The sequence below is a fragment of the Anthonomus grandis genome, chromosome 12 (assembly GCF_022605725.1).
Source record: "Anthonomus grandis grandis chromosome 12, icAntGran1.3, whole genome shotgun sequence".
Classification (NCBI taxonomy): domain Eukaryota; kingdom Metazoa; phylum Arthropoda; class Insecta; order Coleoptera; family Curculionidae; genus Anthonomus; species Anthonomus grandis.
This window is the reverse complement of record NC_065557.1, coordinates 23385037-23404911: the sequence shown is the minus strand read 5'-3', so window position 1 is coordinate 23404911 and position 19875 is coordinate 23385037. Positions and strand designations below refer to the sequence as shown.

At 31.3% G+C, this 19875-nt stretch overlaps 1 protein-coding gene across 2 annotated transcripts in view; it reads left to right on the top strand.

The window, feature by feature from the left end:
- Window positions 1-19875, top strand: part of LOC126742791 (uncharacterized) — a 71615-nt gene that overhangs the window by 31376 nt on the left and 20364 nt on the right. For both annotated transcript variants that reach the window (XM_050449583.1, XM_050449582.1), the window contains exons 7-13: window positions 1076-2294; window positions 5651-5876; window positions 10159-10429; window positions 10674-10845; window positions 14517-14847; window positions 16416-16701; window positions 16802-17135. In XM_050449583.1, coding sequence (XP_050305540.1) covers window positions 1076-2294; window positions 5651-5876; window positions 10159-10429; window positions 10674-10845; window positions 14517-14847; window positions 16416-16701; window positions 16802-17135 — 2839 coding nt within the window. The remainder of the gene's footprint in view (window positions 1-1075; window positions 2295-5650; window positions 5877-10158; window positions 10430-10673; window positions 10846-14516; window positions 14848-16415; window positions 16702-16801; window positions 17136-19875) is intronic.

Sequence of the window (19875 nt, the reverse complement as noted above, 5' to 3'; positions counted from 1 at the left end):
TTAGTTGGGATTTCTTTGGTAATATTGTTTTTAAATGGCAAAATTTAATTTAAAGCGTTTACAACATTGCAACCTATTTTATGTGTGTTTATTTGATGAAATTGGACAATCAAATTGTTTGGTAAACAAGATAACAACAACAACATAAACAAGATAAAGTTGCATACTATAAACAATATATTGTTGAATAATAAAGAAACCAACTCATTTAGAAATTATTCAAAATATATTTCAGTAACTTACTGTTCTCATTCATGAAGTCAGACTCCTTTTAGTATCGTGCAGTATTTCTCGTTTTGCCTTCATGTGAAACAGCATTTACAATAGACGCGACGTAAATAAATTACATCGAACGTGATGTGTATCGAAGTTTATTTGGAATGAACTATAAACAACTAACATAACTAAAATGAGTATTAAAAAAAATAATTTCACATAAAAAAAAGAAAATCACGTTGCACATTTTAAAAAAACGCCATTTGCCAGGACTTTCAATTTCACAACACAAATTCTATTGACTTAAAAATTATGAATTACATCCTAAATGTAGTTTTGCTATTTTTTAATATATAATATATTATTAATATATAATATAGTCTAGGTTAGTAATGCAGCGTCTAAATAATTTTTAAAAACGAATATCAAAAATACTCGAAAGTTATTAGAATATGGAGGTTACATACACATATTTGGCTACGCTGTATCCATACATTTTCAACTTATGTAGTGATTATAACGTTTTAGCTTTGCAATAGTGTCAAAAGTCTGAATTTCGTTTATAAGTATGCTACATTTATAAAATACATTACATACGAAATTTTAAAAAAAGTTACATGAATAAAACAATTATGCATACAAGATATATTCCTGTGAATCTTATGGTATTATTTCCTGATAGTTTTGTTTTTTTTTGTACGGATTGTTACCGTTGAATTATATTGTGTTGTGATTTTTTGAAATATGTTTAAAATAACACAAACAGAATATTATATAAATTCCAATTATATAATTTGTAATTTACCTTTAAACAACCAATAGCAAATCTTATTAAATTTTGTTTTTTTTAATTTTTTAGAATCGAGAAGTTGGATATACTAACGCAGCTTTTAAAATTCTTGTTCGCGTGGTAAAATTACCGGAAAACTTGTCAATGTTTATTCGGAACCGCAACCAGAAGAACGTCAAGTTAGTTATGAAAGGGACTGTACCTTCTGAAGATAATCAAAGTAAACCTGAAGTGCAAAATACTGTTGGCCCAATAAAAGGTATTTCTTCGGGAACTCCGTTAGTTCTTTCCCCTAGTAGAAAAGTCATAACATCACCCAACAAGAAAAAGTCTTCGGCTGTGTTATCTTCTTCCAATGTTACTTTGCTTGTTACTACGAAGAACAATGAGAATATTCTGTTAGTTCCAGCTTTAGTTCCGCCAAAACCTGGCCAAGTTTTAACATCTACAGCTCCTATAAATAAAGCAACTGTACAGACTTCTACTGCTTCTGAGAAAATTCTAAAAACAGTACCTCCTCAGCCATACAGGTTCGGAAATATTACAATTTATCCTAATGATAACTCAGGGGTGGTGCTTCCATCTAGTGACTCAATTATCAAGGTACCTTCAAACCTACCAAGTACTTCTAGTCCAAGTCAAACCACTCCTTCAGCAAAAGATAGTTCCACACATGAAGAAAACCCGGTGAGTGAAGAGGATTTGCTTCAATCTGCAATACAAAGTATCTTAGATCATGAAGACCAGAGTAGATCCACCACTGTTACCCAAAATATTCAGCCAGAATTACCAAATGTTTCAAGTCCACCACCTCTAGCTCCGATAAGCAATTCTCTACCAGCTGCATCAAGTACTAAAGTGCAAACTGAACATAGTCCAGCTGTAAGACCTCTGGAACACATCGAAGTAATCGAAAACACGACGGCAAGTGTAGAAAAAAATCCAGAGGATGTCGATCCTCTTAATTTAGAACCTAGCGAAGGTTTTAACTTATTGATTGATACTAATGCAATAGACCCTTTAGCAGATGACACTTTAAATATTGAGCCAACTTCAACTCCAGATTTATCTATAGCGGAGGAGTCTGCAAATGCTATAGATAAGAATATAACTGATGTGTTACCTTTTCAAATTTCGTGTCTCGGAGAAAAATCAACTGAGGCGGGTGAAGATATGAGTAAAGGTCCGATGAAAATTTCTCCGACGAATAGATCTGCTTCTGTTGTTTCCAACTCCGATGAGGACTCTGATAGTAGTCATATGGATAAAAAGAAACGAGGATTAATAGGTAAATGTATTTGTATTATATAGGTATATATTATATTGATTATTGAATCCAAAAATGAATCCATTATCACAAAGATGCTGGTCATACGTTTCATAAAAAGCAATAACACAAAACAAAAAATCTACAGCATCACGTAAAATTGATTGAATATTGCCTTTATTTAATTTTTTTGATAAAGTTATTTTTAAAGACAAATAAATGTAAGAAAAGTAACAGAGCGCAACATACAAACAGTCGTAACTGATAAATCGAAAAGATTATCGGTTTTCATGAAGACATTGACATAGGATTATTACAGTACAAACAAAATACAAAATTTACCGTGTTACAGGTATAATATGCAAAATATAGAGGTTATATTTTTCGCCCAAGTAGGTCATGATCAAACCTATAAATATACAGGGTGTCCCGAAAGTAATGAGACATAGAACAACAGTAGATTCCTTACGTGAAAATAATGTGATTGAGGTACAATTCTCTTAACTCTTGCCTTATCCTAACTTTAGTAGTAACTGAAATACAGGGTGTCAAAGTATTATTTGATTTATCGTTCTTTTTCTCATAGGCCCTGAACCAAATGACACACTGACATGAAATTTAGAAGATATGAGTCTTTTAAAAAGAAATATAAAATTTCGTATAGAGTTTTCGGTAGAGAGCGCTCGTTGGGTTTTAGTTTTTTTTTAGTTTTTTAAATCTTCTGACTTTTTTGCAGCTCCGTATATTGGTTTGAAAAGTAACAAAATAATTTTCTTTTTTAATGTTACATAAAAAGTATATGCCTTATTAAAGTCGCTAGGAGCAACCGTTTTCGACATAATCACCATTTTCCCAAAAAAAAGTTTAATCATGTTAAGTAATACCTGGGCAAAATTTGTTTACCAATTTGGATATGCTTTGTGTTTGCGCGCAGTAAATTTTAATGGATGGCACGTAGGTATCAGGAAATATTTCCAGATTAATTTGACGTAAGGAATTTACTGTTGTTCTGTAAATTACTGTTGTTCTTAAATTTACTGATGTCCCATTACTTTACGGACACCTTGAATATAATTTGACGCAGGAAAATTTAATGAAAAACTTTATAGCTAATATAAAACACACGCAAATGTGACAAAATTATTAAAGTTGCGGCACTTATTATTCAAATCAAATCAAATTCTTTATTTGCCCAACATATACATATAAAAATTATACGCAATCAATTTTACAACTATATACTATATAACCCGAGGACAAAAAGGTCTACAGCGCGACCATAAGGGCCGATAACACAAAATACACAAATCATGTGCATTTGTGCGCGGTATTATTACTATTTGAAGTTTTTCATGGGCCTTGTTAAAAGGAATTTAAATCTAATTTTTTACCTTGTCAAATTTATTAATTACGTAAGAATTTTTTTATATTAATATCTTGTGGAAAATCATGGTTAACTTCTAGGAGATGATTTGCAAAAGTTGATATAGTCAGGGTGATATTAAAAAAATTATTAAATTGATTCCTATGTTCATTAGTCCTTTCTATCTGACTAATCAACATATACGACCGGACATTGGTTACATTTATTTTACAAAGATGGAGAAAAAAGAAGTTCATATCATTTAAACTAAAAAACTATTTTTAGATGTATTAGGGTTTTGCTACTAATTTCCTTCTTGACTTAATAACATTTTAAATCGGACTTTCCAGTGACAAATCTGTTAAATTTGGTAAGAGCATTTAAAAGACTGATATTCCTGACATAATGAAATTGATTTATTGGATATAAAAATATTCTTGAAGGAAGATTGTATACCTAAAATGTGAAAAATTCGCTTTTACTTCTTTCAAGCGTCTTGGACCAAAAGTTTTTCCACTTTGGCAAAAAGAGGGTTTGGCAATGAGTTATTGTTTGTTTCCATTTTCAAAAGAGGCCTTCCAATTTTTATACATTTGTGCACAACTACACCCAAAATTGGAAAAGAAGAAAACTTAAGTTACGATTCTTAGATCTTGTGCTGAAAAGAAGTACTAGTAAAATTGAATACAAAATTTATCGAAATGAGACAGCCACAGATAACATAATTCAGTTCAATTCAAATTTACCTTCTTGACATAAAGTTGAACCTATATATATGTAACGTTTTATAGATTTTCTAATGTCTCGCTTTCATGCGAAGCTTGAATAAAGAGCTCTCCACGATTAAAAAAAGCTGCGTTAAATACATTCTTCCTCTCCAGTTATAAACTCTACTTTAAATAGATTAACAAATATATGTATTCCTTTATTTGGTTGAATTAATAATAAAAATAATACTAAAAATCTCTTTAGATCCTTTATATATTTTACCCCTAAACGCAAGTTTAACGAAAAGTTTATTGTCGAGAGCCATTTAATTTTTTAATAATTTAAACTAGTTTTAGACTTCACTTAATAGGCATGTTCTTGCAGCCTTCTAAAACTAAACTAAATTTTAATATATTAAAAACTTCCATTAACAATATTAGGTATCGCTACTTTAATATACACATTTATTATGTTTCCGTAAGAAGATTTGGTGTACCTGATGAATTTTCTTTGAATTTTCCATTTTTCAGGCCAAACTATATATATTTTTTAGTTAATTGAATAAGTTGCACCCTTTAAGAAATATGTTTAATAAAAATATGTTGGTATGTATATCCATAGTTATTAGTAAAATAGTTAAATTAGGTCAGTAATTTCAAACATAAAATATTGAATTTTTTAATGGTGATATACATTAATAATAATAGAATATTCATATCAATGGTATGGTAAAAAAAAGGGATCGAATTCTGAGAATGAGTGTTGTTGTGTTTTTAAAATGTTATATTTCTAAGAAAATTGGCAAGACTTGAGGCTTTTGGTCCACTTACGTCTTTTAGCTTATAGTACAGCTTTACTATTTGCAGCTTTTCATCTACCGAATAATTTGGAGAAAATTAAAATTTTAGTATGTCAAAATTAAGCCCTGTTAAGTTGATTTAATTTTCTAATTAAGCCGAATATAGAATTTCTTGAACGACAAGAACTCGACGGAAAACAGTGGAAGAATGATGTAGATAGTACCCTTAATAAAATAAACGTATTGACGATAGAAATGTAATCAACAAGGTGTTCCGTTTAAAAAAAGGCAACAATTATGGCATAAGCCTTTTGTTTTTCATGCAGTTGTCTTTATTATGATTTTTAAATTTTCCTAGCTAAAATACATCGCTTAGCTATCTTGGATTTCAAAAATATGCAGTTTTTTCTCTTAAATGGAATACCCTCTACATAAATCTGTAAATAATTTTTTTCTTAAATTTTGAAACACATTAGTTCAGTACTAATTTGAATACAATATTTTTAGGATACCAACTCTTTAGATGTGCCGCATGCAATCTATCCTTTTCCAGTTTAAAACCTTTTAAATCTCATATGATGACAGTTTGTAAAAAAGTAGTACCAAAGTGTTGTCACTGCGACAGAGTATTCAAAAGTATGCAACGCCTGTGTGAGCATATTATGAGTCATGGTGTATCCAGGTTCAGTTGCTCTTTGTGTAATGAGAAGTTTACCGTAGTGAATATAGCCAAGTAAGTACTATATATTTATGTAAATTGAAGTGCATTTCGACCCTTTTGAATAAGTGTAGATCTGTTTAGTTGGTAGCTTTGTGGCAGCACATTTTTTTCTTGATATACAGGGTGTTCATTTGAAAACTTCCCACCACGGATTTATCGAAAACCACTGTTTAAAAAAAAAACGCCGAAATACGTCAAAAGGTTTGTCAAGGGGGACAACTTTCTAACCTAAAATTACTTCACCCCCTTTCACCCATTGCCCCCCAGGGTCATCCCCTTAAAAATTTTAAAAGGCAAGGGGTATCGAGTAATAGCTTGTTCAAAAGGTTTTTCGAAGTCTTTTATTTTGACGTTTGATTTTTTTAAATCGGTCTATTCGTTTTCGAGAAAAATCTTTGTTTATCTTAATTTGTTCAGATAGAAAAGAAAAACATGAAAATATCAGTTTTTATTTCAATAAGTGTTTAAAATGTTGCCCGTTAGGGTTTGCCAAATCTACAATTCGTTTATAATTTGAAACGAAAACTACTAACATAAACAGCAATTCCGAAGATTAGACGTGGAAAAAACGAAATAAAAACCTGAATTTTTTTCCGCATTCTTTTCATCAACACAGATATCCTGGGCGAACTGTATTTATTGTTATACCTGCTCAGTTATTTATAGTTGCTAAGGAAAATAAAAAATTTATTTTGCCGTCAGTTACATTTGTGACAGTCTTGGAATAGTGAAAATTTATTGGTTGAATTGAAGATTTTACTTCCAAAATGGTTTACACAGTAGCCGAAAGAGTGGAGATTATTCTAATTTATGGTGCCCAAAATCAATGTGCTCGGCAAACTGCCGTCACGTTTAACGCCAGATATCCGGAGAAGATAACTTCGCATACGTATGTTTTGGACCTTGTTACTAAGTTTACTGAAACTGGATCTGTTACAAATAAAAAACGTGATCATCGGCGAATTTTGGATGAAGCCGCTCAAGTTGAAGTTTTGGGTCATTTTGGAAAAATCCTAATACTTCATTAAGCAAAATTGTTGCTGCTACTGGTATTTCATTAGCCCTGTTCACACAGTTACCAAACTTCATAAATTTTATTCATTCAAAATGAAAATATTGCAAGAGTTGACCGAAGACGATTTCGATAGGCGACTTGAGTTTTGTGAAAAAATGACTGAAGCGATTAATGATAATACTATTCATGTAAAGAATATCTGCTTCAGCGATAAATGCACATTTTATCTAAATGGATTTGTTAATAAGCATAACTGTAGATATTGGAGCAATAAAAATCCTCATGCATTTGTAGAAGGGCATACCCAGTACCCATTTTAGGAAATAAAGTGATTGGGCCATTATTTATTAACGGAAATTTAAATGGAGACATTTATTTGGATATGTTGGAAAATACCATCAAACCGCTTATCACTGAATCCATTGAAAACCAAAACGATGATGATGGGAACCCTAAACTTGATGAGGCTGAAATATATTTCCAGCAAGACGGCGCTCCGCCTCAGTATGTTCTTCCCGTTCGGCAATGGCTAGACGACGAGTTTCCAGATAAATGGATAGGGCGAAGGGGGCCTATAGAATGGCCTGCTAGATCTCCTGATATAACGCCGTTAGACTTTTTTCTATGGGGTCATTTGAAATCTATTGTGTTCACTCCCCAACCTGAAAGTTTGGATGAACTTCGTCTACGCATCATCGACAGCTGCAATGGTATCCCACGACATGATTTTGAAAATGTATATCATTGTTTGACCAAAAACGGGCAACATTTTGAACACTTATTGAAATAAACACTGATATTTTCATGTTTTTGTTTTCTGTCTGAACAAATTAAGATAAACAAAGATTTTTCTAATTTTCTCGAAAACGAATCGACCGATTTAAAAAAATCAAAAAAATCAAACGTCAGAATAAAAGACTTCGAAAGACCTTTTAAACAAGCTATTACTCGATACCCCTTGCTATTTAAAATTTTTAAGGGGATGACCCTGGGGGACAGAGGATGAAAGGGGGTGAAGTAATTTTAGGTTAGAAAGTTGTCCCCCTTGACAAACCTTTTGACGTATTTCGGCGTTTTTTTTTTAAACAGTGTTTTTCGATAAATCCGTTGTGGGAACTTTTCAAATGAACACCATGTATAAATAATAAATTAATATTGTCTTTAGTAAGAAAATTCCTAAACTATTTAAATTACTAATAGGCGTAGTTAAAAGCTATTCGAACTTAACTGTTCAAAATGGTAAAATAAGTAATTCAATAACTTATTATATTTCTAGAGTGTTCCTTAGTATTATTAAAAGAAGATTTATAATCGAGTAATATTCTAGAGTCATCGAAATTAGGCTTAATTTGCAAACTTTCTTGTAATATATCAAGGCTTATTTTAATGTTTACTCAGAAAAATTTTGTCAGTATAGGTGACTATTGTAGCAGCTTTAACAGCCGCGAATATACCATCTCATCGTATTGAGTTTTTAGTTCACCTCTAAACGAACAGCAAAAAAGCTAAATTGGTGTCAGATGTGGGGTGTAAATTGGACGTCGGGCAATGGGATATTGGTGAAAATAAAATAATAGTGAATTGAAATAAATCGGTTAACTATTAATGAAAGAAAAAAACGTTCTTAAAAGTTTCTGCGCTGGAAAGATATCTGGAGAAAAACAACTGCGATACGACAGGAAGGAAAGCGGACTTTCAGGAGCGGTTTCGTAACGCATTACTTGAGGAAGGCGATGAACCCGGACTACTTTGTTTTTACTTTTGCAAACGATATCGGTCAAATGTTGCAAGATGGGAAGCTAAGTTGCTGGAAAATTCAAAGATGGATAAAAATTCCACCAACCTGAAAAGTGGATCCTTTCATTGAGGACAGGATCCACTTAGTTTAAAACGAAATCGCAACACTGGAAGTTAACAATATTCGATCAGCTGCACTGTAGAGTGAAGACATTTAGCAGTGGGCAACACGAACCAAGTTTGTGCTAATACGAAATTTATTGGGCTGATGCACTGAGGTTTATCATCGCCAGTTGGAAACGGCTGCAAAACCAAAGGTTTAGGTTGGGCTTGAAAAAAGATGCTGTTATCATTCTGCACAGAATGTTTCCCGAAGAGCATGAGGTCTACGACCACCTGGTAAGCCATTCGGAGATGTGCTATTGTCAATTACAGCAGAAACGTCTCTACCACACGCAGTTCGTCCAGGCGATCGATGCCAGAAATCAGGGGAGTCCTTGCAAGAATTTGAATTGAAACTGATATTGCATATTTGGTTTGAGTGGCATGTCCGGATGTCCAGAAAAAGATCATGGCATGTTTGGCAGTTCGCAAGCACTCCTGGATGAACTCCGCGATGATGAGGTGAGGCGGACCTTACTACTAGCACATCCACCTAAGCTTGTAGATACGCTAACACAGGGCCAAGAATTCGAAGTTTCCAATAACACAAACATAGAAGCCAGAAATCTGGCAAAGCAGGTCACATAAGAATGGACTATCCAGAGTACTGTAAGCTTAGTAAGCAGGCAGAGGAGAAAGATGCTTATTTGTTAAAAATCACCATCGTCGACGACTTTACAAATTGAGATCTTACAAAAGATCAAGAGAACGGCTCAATATCCAGGTAGTTCTTAACTGTATAAAGGAAAAGAAGAAGCCTACTTAGGAAAAAGTTGCCAAGTATTCTCCCAACATCAAATCATGTTGGGCACAATAATTGTGTTATACGTGTGTAATAAATAGTTAACCATTTTTGTGTATCTAGTGCTTTAGTTCACAGAACATTAAAAATGCCACAATATAATTTTCTGGCTTTCACCCACTAAACAGATTTAGCCTTTAATTTCAAAATAATCTTGACCTTGGGTTTTTAAACAGAATCAAGATTCTATTTACTCTCTTGTTAAATATAATTTCAATTACTGAAAAATATTCTTAGAATCTTCAATTTTTAAAATCAACAATTCGACTCGTAATAAGTTCTATTCATGTGCTTGCAATTTGATGTAAATATGATTTTATGTAATTAAAAGATTTTTTTTAATTTACCAATAGTTGATTAAAGGTGAATTAGGTTATAAATTGGTAATATTTATTCTTATATAATCATTAATTTCACTTCTTCGAAACGTAAGCCCTATATTCCGACGAACTATTGTGAAAAAGATTAAGAATATTCGACGAAAGCAATCTGTAATTATTGTTTTATTGCCTTCCTAGAACCAACTCTCTTAGCTTCTGTATGATAAATATTCAATTTACCTTTATATTAATTTTCAGACTCCACATGAAAAATCGACACAGTATTAATCAAACCAATTTGGTGCCACTAAGTTCAAACAGAAACGATATCGACATCGATAGTTTCTTATTAAAGCCTTGTCAGGCTATCACTCCGTTATCAAAAGAAAAAGAGAATCCATTGGAGAGTCCAAAAGCTACGACTGATGAAAACAGCTTTACTCCAGATCAACTTGACAGTATTCCTGCTAGGCAAATTTTTAGTACTAATGTTAAGTGTGGGTTGTGCAATTATCAGACCAAAGTTAGAGTAAGTAAAAGAAAAAATGTCAATCGCCAGTAAAAACAAACATATATTATATCTAAATAGAACTTTATACTAACGAAAATTTACAAAGTTCATTAAAACTTAACTGCCTTGAAAACCTATTATTTTAATACTATTATACTAAATTGTTTCCTTAATAATACAATTTTATAAAAGGACTAGCCTACTTAAAATGTTTTTACCCATTATATAATTATATTTTAGTACAATAACCCATTTGTTTCAGGTTAATATTATTAGGCATCTCCAAATGCATCTAGATGAAAAAGCGGTACCTGATATTGCTCCAGTTAACCCGGTACCTTGTTTAGAGAAAAACGAAAAAATGTTCGATAAGATGATGAATTTTGCAGCTAGCTCCATCACCACCAGCTCTCGAATGGGGGAAGCTGGAAAAGGTAATTTTGCATTTTCAGCATCATAACTAATTATATCAACTTAAAAAGTAGCATTTATCATCTAAATAGCCAATGGGCAAACATCTATGATACATCTATCAAAATTTGTTATACAGCTGATCAAGATATACATTTAGAGCATTAAAACCAGCAAAACGTTTTTTTTAAGGAAGTTTTAAATCTTGAATATTTCTTTTTAAAAGCATAATAAATTTAGTGAAAATTAATAGTTTATACTGTAGCTATAGTATATCTTATTTTTATAAGTATTGTGCACCTAAATTTTAATTTAAAATAAAATATAACACTTTAAACGCCTACAGCCTAAGGAAAATCAAATCAACATTGTCATGAAGTACCTGAAGTATCAATAAGAGATATATTACATATAACGTAGGATCGACGCCGACTGTAGTGGTGAAGTTACGTAGGAACTTATGAGACTATTACAGGTGGATCAGCTACTACTCTAGGGTAGAGGAGGGTGTAAATCCTTAAAAGCCAACGAAACGGAATTTAAAAACAACCTTATAAAAAGTTAAAGTTTAAGTTTGATACATTTATATTATAGAACTTGGGTTAATGGTTACTTAAATACCAAAAAAATAATTTCTTTGGGTTCCTTAGTTTAAAAGATATAATTTAGTAAACTTCGATTGTTCCGAAAATTAATATGCGAATGAAAAATCAATTTTCAAAAGTATTCGTTAGAGAAACGAGTCGCAACCAAATCTTATGAAATATTATCAAATTGAAAGACATATCAAATTTTAATCTTGTTGAAAATGGCCTATATAAAAATATTTCTAAGACCCCATTATCAAAAATAATCTCGCAAGTTTAGACAGCATGAAGTGATTACAAAAACCTTGTTTTCAAATGAATTCAATTGCAACTTTCAAACCCACCAATTTCAAAAGTATATTATTTACCAAAAATCCATAAACCTGGCAATAAATGAGACTAATTGTTTCCACTATAAGGTCTTTCACTTACAACATTTGATATATTAAAATTGCTTTTAATGTTTCGCAATTTACATAAAATTTATCTCAACACACAACAACTTATCTCAAAAATCAATAATCTAATTAAGTGAAGATGAAATTCTTGTTTCTTTCGATATATATGTTGTAAATATATGTTTGTTTCCGATCATTCCTATACCAAAAATATCTGACTGAACTTTTAGAAATTAATGATTCCAATAAAGTACGAGAAATAAGTAGATTAACCAAACTTTGTATGTCACAAAATATTTGTCAATAGAACAATTCGTATTAGGGACCACTTGACGGTACAGGAACTGCCTGTCTTCCTTTCTAGCAGAACTATTCATGAACCGTTTTCAGTTAAATGCAAAAAATACATTTCAATCCTTTTCACGCGATTGGTTAAGATATATTGATGATGTGTTTACCGTGTTCGGCAAAAACAAATCCAATATTAATAATTTTGTAGAACAACTTAATAACTATTTTTCATAAAATTTACCTTCGAACAAGAAAAAATAACTAGATATTCTTCAAACTCTTAGATACTCTTCAAAAATAATAGGTGAGAATTTGATATTCATAGAAAAGAAACAAATACTTTTAAATATATTTCAACTCTAACCATTGTTTTCGACATGAAATGATTAGCATGCATCTCAAGTACATCGTTTAATCTCATATTCTCTAAGTTGTAACAGATTTAATAAAAAAATTAATTTGAATAATTGCTATGGCCAGTAGTGATAATGATAGCATTATTGATAATTAGAAGTCATAAATTTAGAGAGTTAGGGATTTAAGAGACGAACATCGTTTTTGCATAGTTTTTAGGTTATTTATGTATTTCAGGTTTAGTTTTCATAAAAAATTATGCCAATGTCTACTAATCGCACAAGTATATATTATAAGGAAGACATGCCTAAAGCCTTAAATTGATTTGCCGTTTTGCAACAACATTAAGGATCCCTTAGTTTCCGATATAGTAGTTAGTTTCCGATTTAACTTTAATAATTTAAGTCCAGAAAATCGGCCACTTAAATTTTAGGATCATAAATTATACGCCTTTCTTAAGTAGTTTTAAGTGTGCTGCAATATAATTTTTATTCGAATAGATTATGCAATTTTATGTTACAATTTACAATTTGAAAATAAAGAAAATATCTTGAAGGGATCCAATATATCACTTTTTAGTTAGTGTTTAAACTTTGTTTGAACCTAAAAGGTATGTAAACTTTTTAAAACTGTTAATGCTTTTATGCGTAAAAAGCGTATTCCTTTAAACGTCGAGGTCAGGTCAAGAACCTTTCCGGCAAAAAAGCAGCTACTTTAAGTCAATTAAAATTACAAAATCTACTGAAGCAAGCTGAATTTCAATTAAATAGAATGTATTGAATAAAAGAGTAAGGAGTTGTAAGTATAATATAAAAAAAAATCTAAAGCTCTCAAACAAAGCCTTATTTTCAAGATAATAAGGTTATGATTTATTAATACAATAACACACACATCCTAGAAACATCATGTCTTCAAACAAAGCTCAGGTATTCCAAGTATATACGTCATATACGTCCACAAAGACTAAATATATTACCACAAGCTTACACACCTTTTGCTTAAAAACTCCCTCGAAACTGAAAACTTGAAGACTAAATTTTCAAGACTATAAACCTCAAGCTTAAAAACTGCAAGCTAACATATTTCGAGCCCACGCACCCAAAATCCACACATTTTCCTTAAGTTGTTTTAAATCCCCAACGTTTTAAATGTATATTTTTTCATATTTTATTTCGGATATTTTTCAAATCTGTCCTGCAGTAATGGAGGATTTAAATTTGCACTAAATGATATAATAATAATAATAAACAAAATTTATTATATGACAACAAACTCGACGCCGTTTAAAATAGGAACATGTTTTATAAGATTCCGACTCCGGCTTTTCTGTCGGAGAAAACAAACCTGCACATTAATAACTTCAAAAATTTAGTAAAGAAGGGGTTCTTATTCCATGTTAGGATATTTGTAAATCCTAACATGAGCCTAAACCCTAACACGAGTGTCCGGCCAAATTTTGATTGAGTTTACCGAACACCTTCGAAGAAAGTATAGCTTGGTTTCAGGTAAGGAGACTGATCTCCGCTCTTGCCAAATAGGGTGCGTGCGCAAATTTGAATGATAACTGGGTTCGCAAATAGCTACTTTGACGCTGTTAGTCAGAAGTGTACCTCGCTATCAACTGTCAAAAGGTAGGTCAAATCAATTATAATGAATACACTTCTTACCAACAGTGCCGATGGCTATTTTCTAAATCTAGTTATTGGTAATTTTTGGATGCGGACATTTAGATTACAGATCAGCCTCCTCATCTATAATATCCTAGGTTTTAGGGTAAAAAAATTATCAGCTCTCGTTTTCATTACAAACGTATATACTACTTATTTTAGGAAAAAATGTTGTTATAAAAACTTATTTTAGAAAAACGGAATTTTTATGTCAGAAATAAGTAAATAATTAAAAAACAACTGTAAATAAAACAAGTAACTTCGATGCGACTTAATGAAATGCAATATACTTTCTAAATTTGTATCAAAAGTTACTGTTTTTTTATAGGTATTTTTCATAATATTTAAATTTTAAAATTTTTCTATTAAATCACAAAATATACATTTTTTTTAATAGAGAAAGAAGATGAAACATTCCCAGAGTTTGTCCCAACCCACCGTCGGTTCGTGTGTTGTGCTCAAGGTTGCTCCTACCTCTGTCTCGAGGAGGGTAATCTCAAACACCACATTATGGCTCTCCATAGCGATGAAACTGAGTTTACTTGTGCCCACTGCAAAGTTAAGATCGAGCCCACTGACATTGAACATGTTATTAAACATTTCAAGTACCATGGCTTGCACCTTTATAAGTGTAATAGTTGCAATTTTGTGCACTATTTAAAGCACAAAGTCGAAGGACACATTGCAAATAGCCATTTAGAGTCAGTTGTCAAACTTGTGACTTTAAGGTAAGTTAAGTTTTTTTTATTATAATATAATTTTTTATGTAAGTGAATTAAGTTCACTTTTTATAAGTATAAATTCTCGATTATTGAATCCGGTGGTTTAACTTTAATTTAGCTGTTTTTTTATATTTCAACAATCAAAACTTTTACTGATAGTAATAGGAGATAACTTTTCGTTTATAGAACTAACAATGTACTTGGTAACACCAAAGTCTAAAATAGTATTGATGGCCTGTTACCATTTTTTTCCTAACTGCTACTATTGGGTCGCAATGATCGTTTTTAATATTTCAAATTTTCAAAAATAGATAACAATTTCGTTCAAAAAATCTTTACTTAATATGTGTATTTGATCTAACAAATAAGCGAAATTATATACAAGGTCATATAGTTCTGATAAATTATTCCTGAGCACTGAAGGTAAATTCGTATTGTCCACTGACAATTAAATTAATTTGTGTTTCAGTATTTATTTTAAGGATAAATAAAGCAGCATCTGGTTTTCTTTGATTTGTTTACCTTTATTAATGGACACAGGTGGCTCTTCAAATCTTTTTTACGTATATATATAGCATTCTAGAAACTTATGTAAGTAAACTCCTAAAAATCTTTTATTATTAAGAAACTGTCAATATAATTTTTTCAGCTTTGTCGAAACTCTTTAAACTTTTTCGGACATTATGTAATGCTTAGTTTTACTACTAAAGTATAAATACAACAATTAAGAAATGATAACGTATTAAAGCACAAATATCTCAATTATAAAGGCCAAGAAAATTTATTATAATTTAAGTTTAATAAAATACCAATCTTGTAAAACATCTCACAATCTTATCATCATCACAAAATTTTCTAAGGGTCTGATCGTATTCGAGGGCCAAGTCGTAATGATTTTCTCGTCCGTTTGGTGTCTGCTCTCGTTTCCTCTGCGTAGGTGAGGATGGGTCTCACTGGAGTTCTGTAGATTATAGCCTTGGGGTTATTGATAAGTGTTTCTTTTTCCAAATGGTATTATATAGACAGCCAGAGACTCCGGCTGTTTTCCCTGATCCCCAGGTATTTAAAGCTCATCACTAATTCGATTTGTTGGTCATTCAGCCGGCTTGCATCGAATCGGTGGTCATTCTTAGAGTCATAGATTTAGTTTTTGGTATAGACATGCTCATGTTATATTTCTTTGTGGCATGGTTTAGCTCAAATAGCATTCGCTGCAGGTTGCCCTGCAGCATCGTCTGGATAGCACAATGTCTCGAATTCGGTTTGTCGCATTCTATAACAATTTTTTCCATTTTAAAAATTGTAATAAATTTAAATAAAAAAGTGACTGGAAAAACTACAGAGTGGAAATAGTAAACATATGAGCTTAATATAGAAAAGACATAGAATATATACGGAAAAAATTTAAATATCTTAACAACGTCCTAAGCAAACTGACATTAATGGTGAATAATTGATAATGATCTCTTTACCCAAGCAACCGTGTGACCTTTAATATTGAAAGGATTTCTTTTGTAAATATAATCAAATGTTATATATATATACATATATATAGAAAGTCTTTTTTTACGTAGATCCATGGATGCTGAACCTGTAGATCAAGAGGATGGTGGTTCGGGTTCAAGTACTCCTCAATCAACTACCTTATCTAAATTTAAGCCTTGGAACTGCTGTATGTGTAAAGCTAAATATTATACCAAAGAAGAAATTGAAACTCATGCGATTAAAAAGCATAATATTGATGCCCAATTTAAATGTACATTGTGCGCGTTTAAAAGTGATTCTGAAGAAGCTTGTCGAGGACATTTTATAGAGCAGCATTCCGGCCACGAGTTTGATATTATTTTTGTTTATCAGAAGGTATGCGCTACTTTTTATCAAAAAATTATTACATCTAATTAGGTTCCTGAAACGTAGGTTTTAGGTAGTCCCTAAAGTTAATAAACAATATTTGTTTTAGCTTGATGAAGAACCAGTTAAAGAGCCCTTAGAGAGTTTTGACACCACTCCTCTTTGGCAGCGTGATAAACCACGTGTGCGTCACATTAGAGGCATACTTTTTGATGAGTCGTCGCCTCAACCTTTAAGATCACCTAAGAAGAAAAACACGGCGTCTAGCTTAAAAGGGTTATCTACTTCAAAGGCCGGTTCAAGTGGTGTTACAATAAAATCAGGACCAAACAATACTGCAACAATTACATCGGAAGCAGTAGCAAGTAGTTCTGTCGACAAAAATAGACCTGAGAGTGCTACTAGTAATAACCTTTTCGATTGCATCGATGCCGTAGCAAGAGGTATGCTTTTGTATCTTGTGTTAAATATAGTACAAGTAACATGAACAGTGGCGGCTTTATTGAAAATTATTTATTTCGAATTAGTTTCTAATGAACCCGAATAAACGTTTCGAAAAAAACTAAAACATGCTTCATATAAATATGGTATAAGCCACCTAACAGAAGCAAGTTAAGTAAACTGCAGCTTCGTTTTCTAAAGGTCCGCTCCTCTATTTTTTTCAATTTAATGATATTAATAGGAACGAAAATTCAAAAAAAGTATAACTGCATATTCGTGAATTTCATTGCTCCTTTTCTACTAGGAAAGAGGTCTTATTTTAAAAATCATTCTTAAGTTTAGTGTTTGTAATACATTTTATTCGACTGCGACGTTTTAAAATGGAAATTTCTTTTAAGCCAAGATTTTTAACATTTTCTTTACGGAAAACAGAACGGAGGTTTTTTTTCGGGATTTTATTTTTTCGCTGGGTTATAAGAGTGAAGTTAAGGATTAATAATAGTTTGTTTTTTTGAGTTTTTTAATTTGTGGCTAATTTTTTGCGTTGTTTTAAGTAAGATGATTATAAATATTTTTTATGAAAAAATAGGTAAGTTACATATACGTTTAAAATTCTGAACATATCATTTACGGGTTGCTCAAGAATAATTTAATTGCTTTAAGTTTTGACAATTAATATTATGTTAATATTAAAACTTTGGGAAAAAGAATCTATTGTCTTTTAAAGATAATCAGCAAAATCGGAGGTTTAATGTTATTTGGTACAAAAAATTTATCTACTAAAAGGCACTGAAAATGTAGTATAGGTATATATTAGTCTTGGCATTTAAAATTTCTATAGCTCAAAACTTGCCCTAATATAATCAAATTTGGAAGGAGTTGAAAGTCAAAAAATCAGAAACATCATATGTTTCTTTGTTATCGGTTTAACTTAATTTAATTTTAATTTTTTTTATAATATAATCTTAGAACATTGAAAGGCTAGAATTAGTAAACAATAACTTTGTTCGAGTTCAAAATGTGTACAGGGGTGTTTTGTTTACAAACATATTTATTTATAGATTCTCTAATGTCAAGTTTACACGCATTTTCAAAAGACGAAATTTTCAGCTATAATTAATACATATAATAATGTTAATTTAACTTATTGATGTTAGATTTTGGATTAAAAATAAAAAGTAGAAATATATATATATGTTATTCTAAGCGCAAAAATTCCATCTTCAAAGCAAAAAAAATATACCATTCTGATTCCTCAAACCGCTTCTAAAAAATTTGAAATGGCAACACCGCAGGCAAATGCTGATTTCATTTTGATAAACGGCTTTGTATTTACATTCGGCATTTGTGAAGTTCTGTTATTTCTTCAGTTTTTGGTTGAAAAAGGCGCATTTGGTGTTTTTGTGAACTGTTACGATAGTAAAAACTTGTGCTGTTTGTATCGCACCATGGAAAAAAGGCGATTTAAGCCGATCTTTACACAAGTAAATACCGATATTGTCATAACATCATATCAAGAGCCAGCCGTCATCACAAACGCGTCTGTCAAAATAACTGACAAATTTTTATGATATTATCAAGTGTATTTTTGCCCATTTCTACATAAGCATTTGACATCATTGTATCAGAGATGGTGCAAGCAAACAAAGTGCCCATAGTTCCACAGCAATGCTAAATTCTAGCCTTTTAATGTTCTAAGGATATAAAATGAAATATCAATGACTCCTAGTTTTCTGAAGTTTTTATGCTTAATTCAATTTTTGATTTTAAAGTAATTCATGCGTTAATTTCTAAATGACGTCCCATAAATTTCTAGCAAAATTGTCATAATTTTTATTTGTTTTTTGAATGTTTTTCCTTTTTTGATATTGGGAATAATTAACTGAAATATTGAAAATATTTAAATAGCCTATAAATCTAAGGTAATTTTTAAAAAATTTAACGAAAAAAAAGATTCGTAGATAATACGTTGTCGAGATTAAATGGTATCCAAAGCATCTCTAAAATAATAATGCAACTTTTATTTCAGAGATTATTTACATACCAATCAACACAGCAATCAATGGTAATTAAGGGAGCAATAAGTAAAGAGAGAAAAGAAAGGGAAATAAGTAATCTAAAAAGTACTGTAAAGTACTTAAAAATAAAATACTGGGGTAACTACTAGTGGTGCTGTAATTGCACTTGATGCCCTCGCATATTATGATAAGTCTTAATAAGATCACTGGTTTTAAATTTTAAAAATGCAGTATTCATACTAATAGGTCGCAAGTTATATGGAATTTTTTGATTGCAATATATTAGCGGATAGTTCCCAATTTAATTAGAAAAGCTTAAGTCGAAACTGATGGATGGACAGACACAAGTCGTCATTTTCTGCGCAGTTATGGAAAACCTAGCCGTAGGCTAAAAAATATTGGTGGGGCATCAAGGTACACAATTCAGCATCATTGTAAACATATTTCTGCATTTAATTTTTTACTAAATAACTTTGTTTGCAAATATAGGATCAATTTAAGCTATATGCAGCGCTTTTGTTTTTTCAATTGAGTGTGCCACCAAGTTGAAACAATTTTTTTTGAATGCATACAGTATTGGCCATAATAGTTGGAACTTTTGAAAATTTATTATCTTTTGTGTGCCTTTTAATCAGCATTTTATTTTCTTTTATAAAGTTGTTATACACGAAAAACGAGTGTTAATTAATTTAAAAGTTGACAAAAATTCAGCACCAGTAGCAGT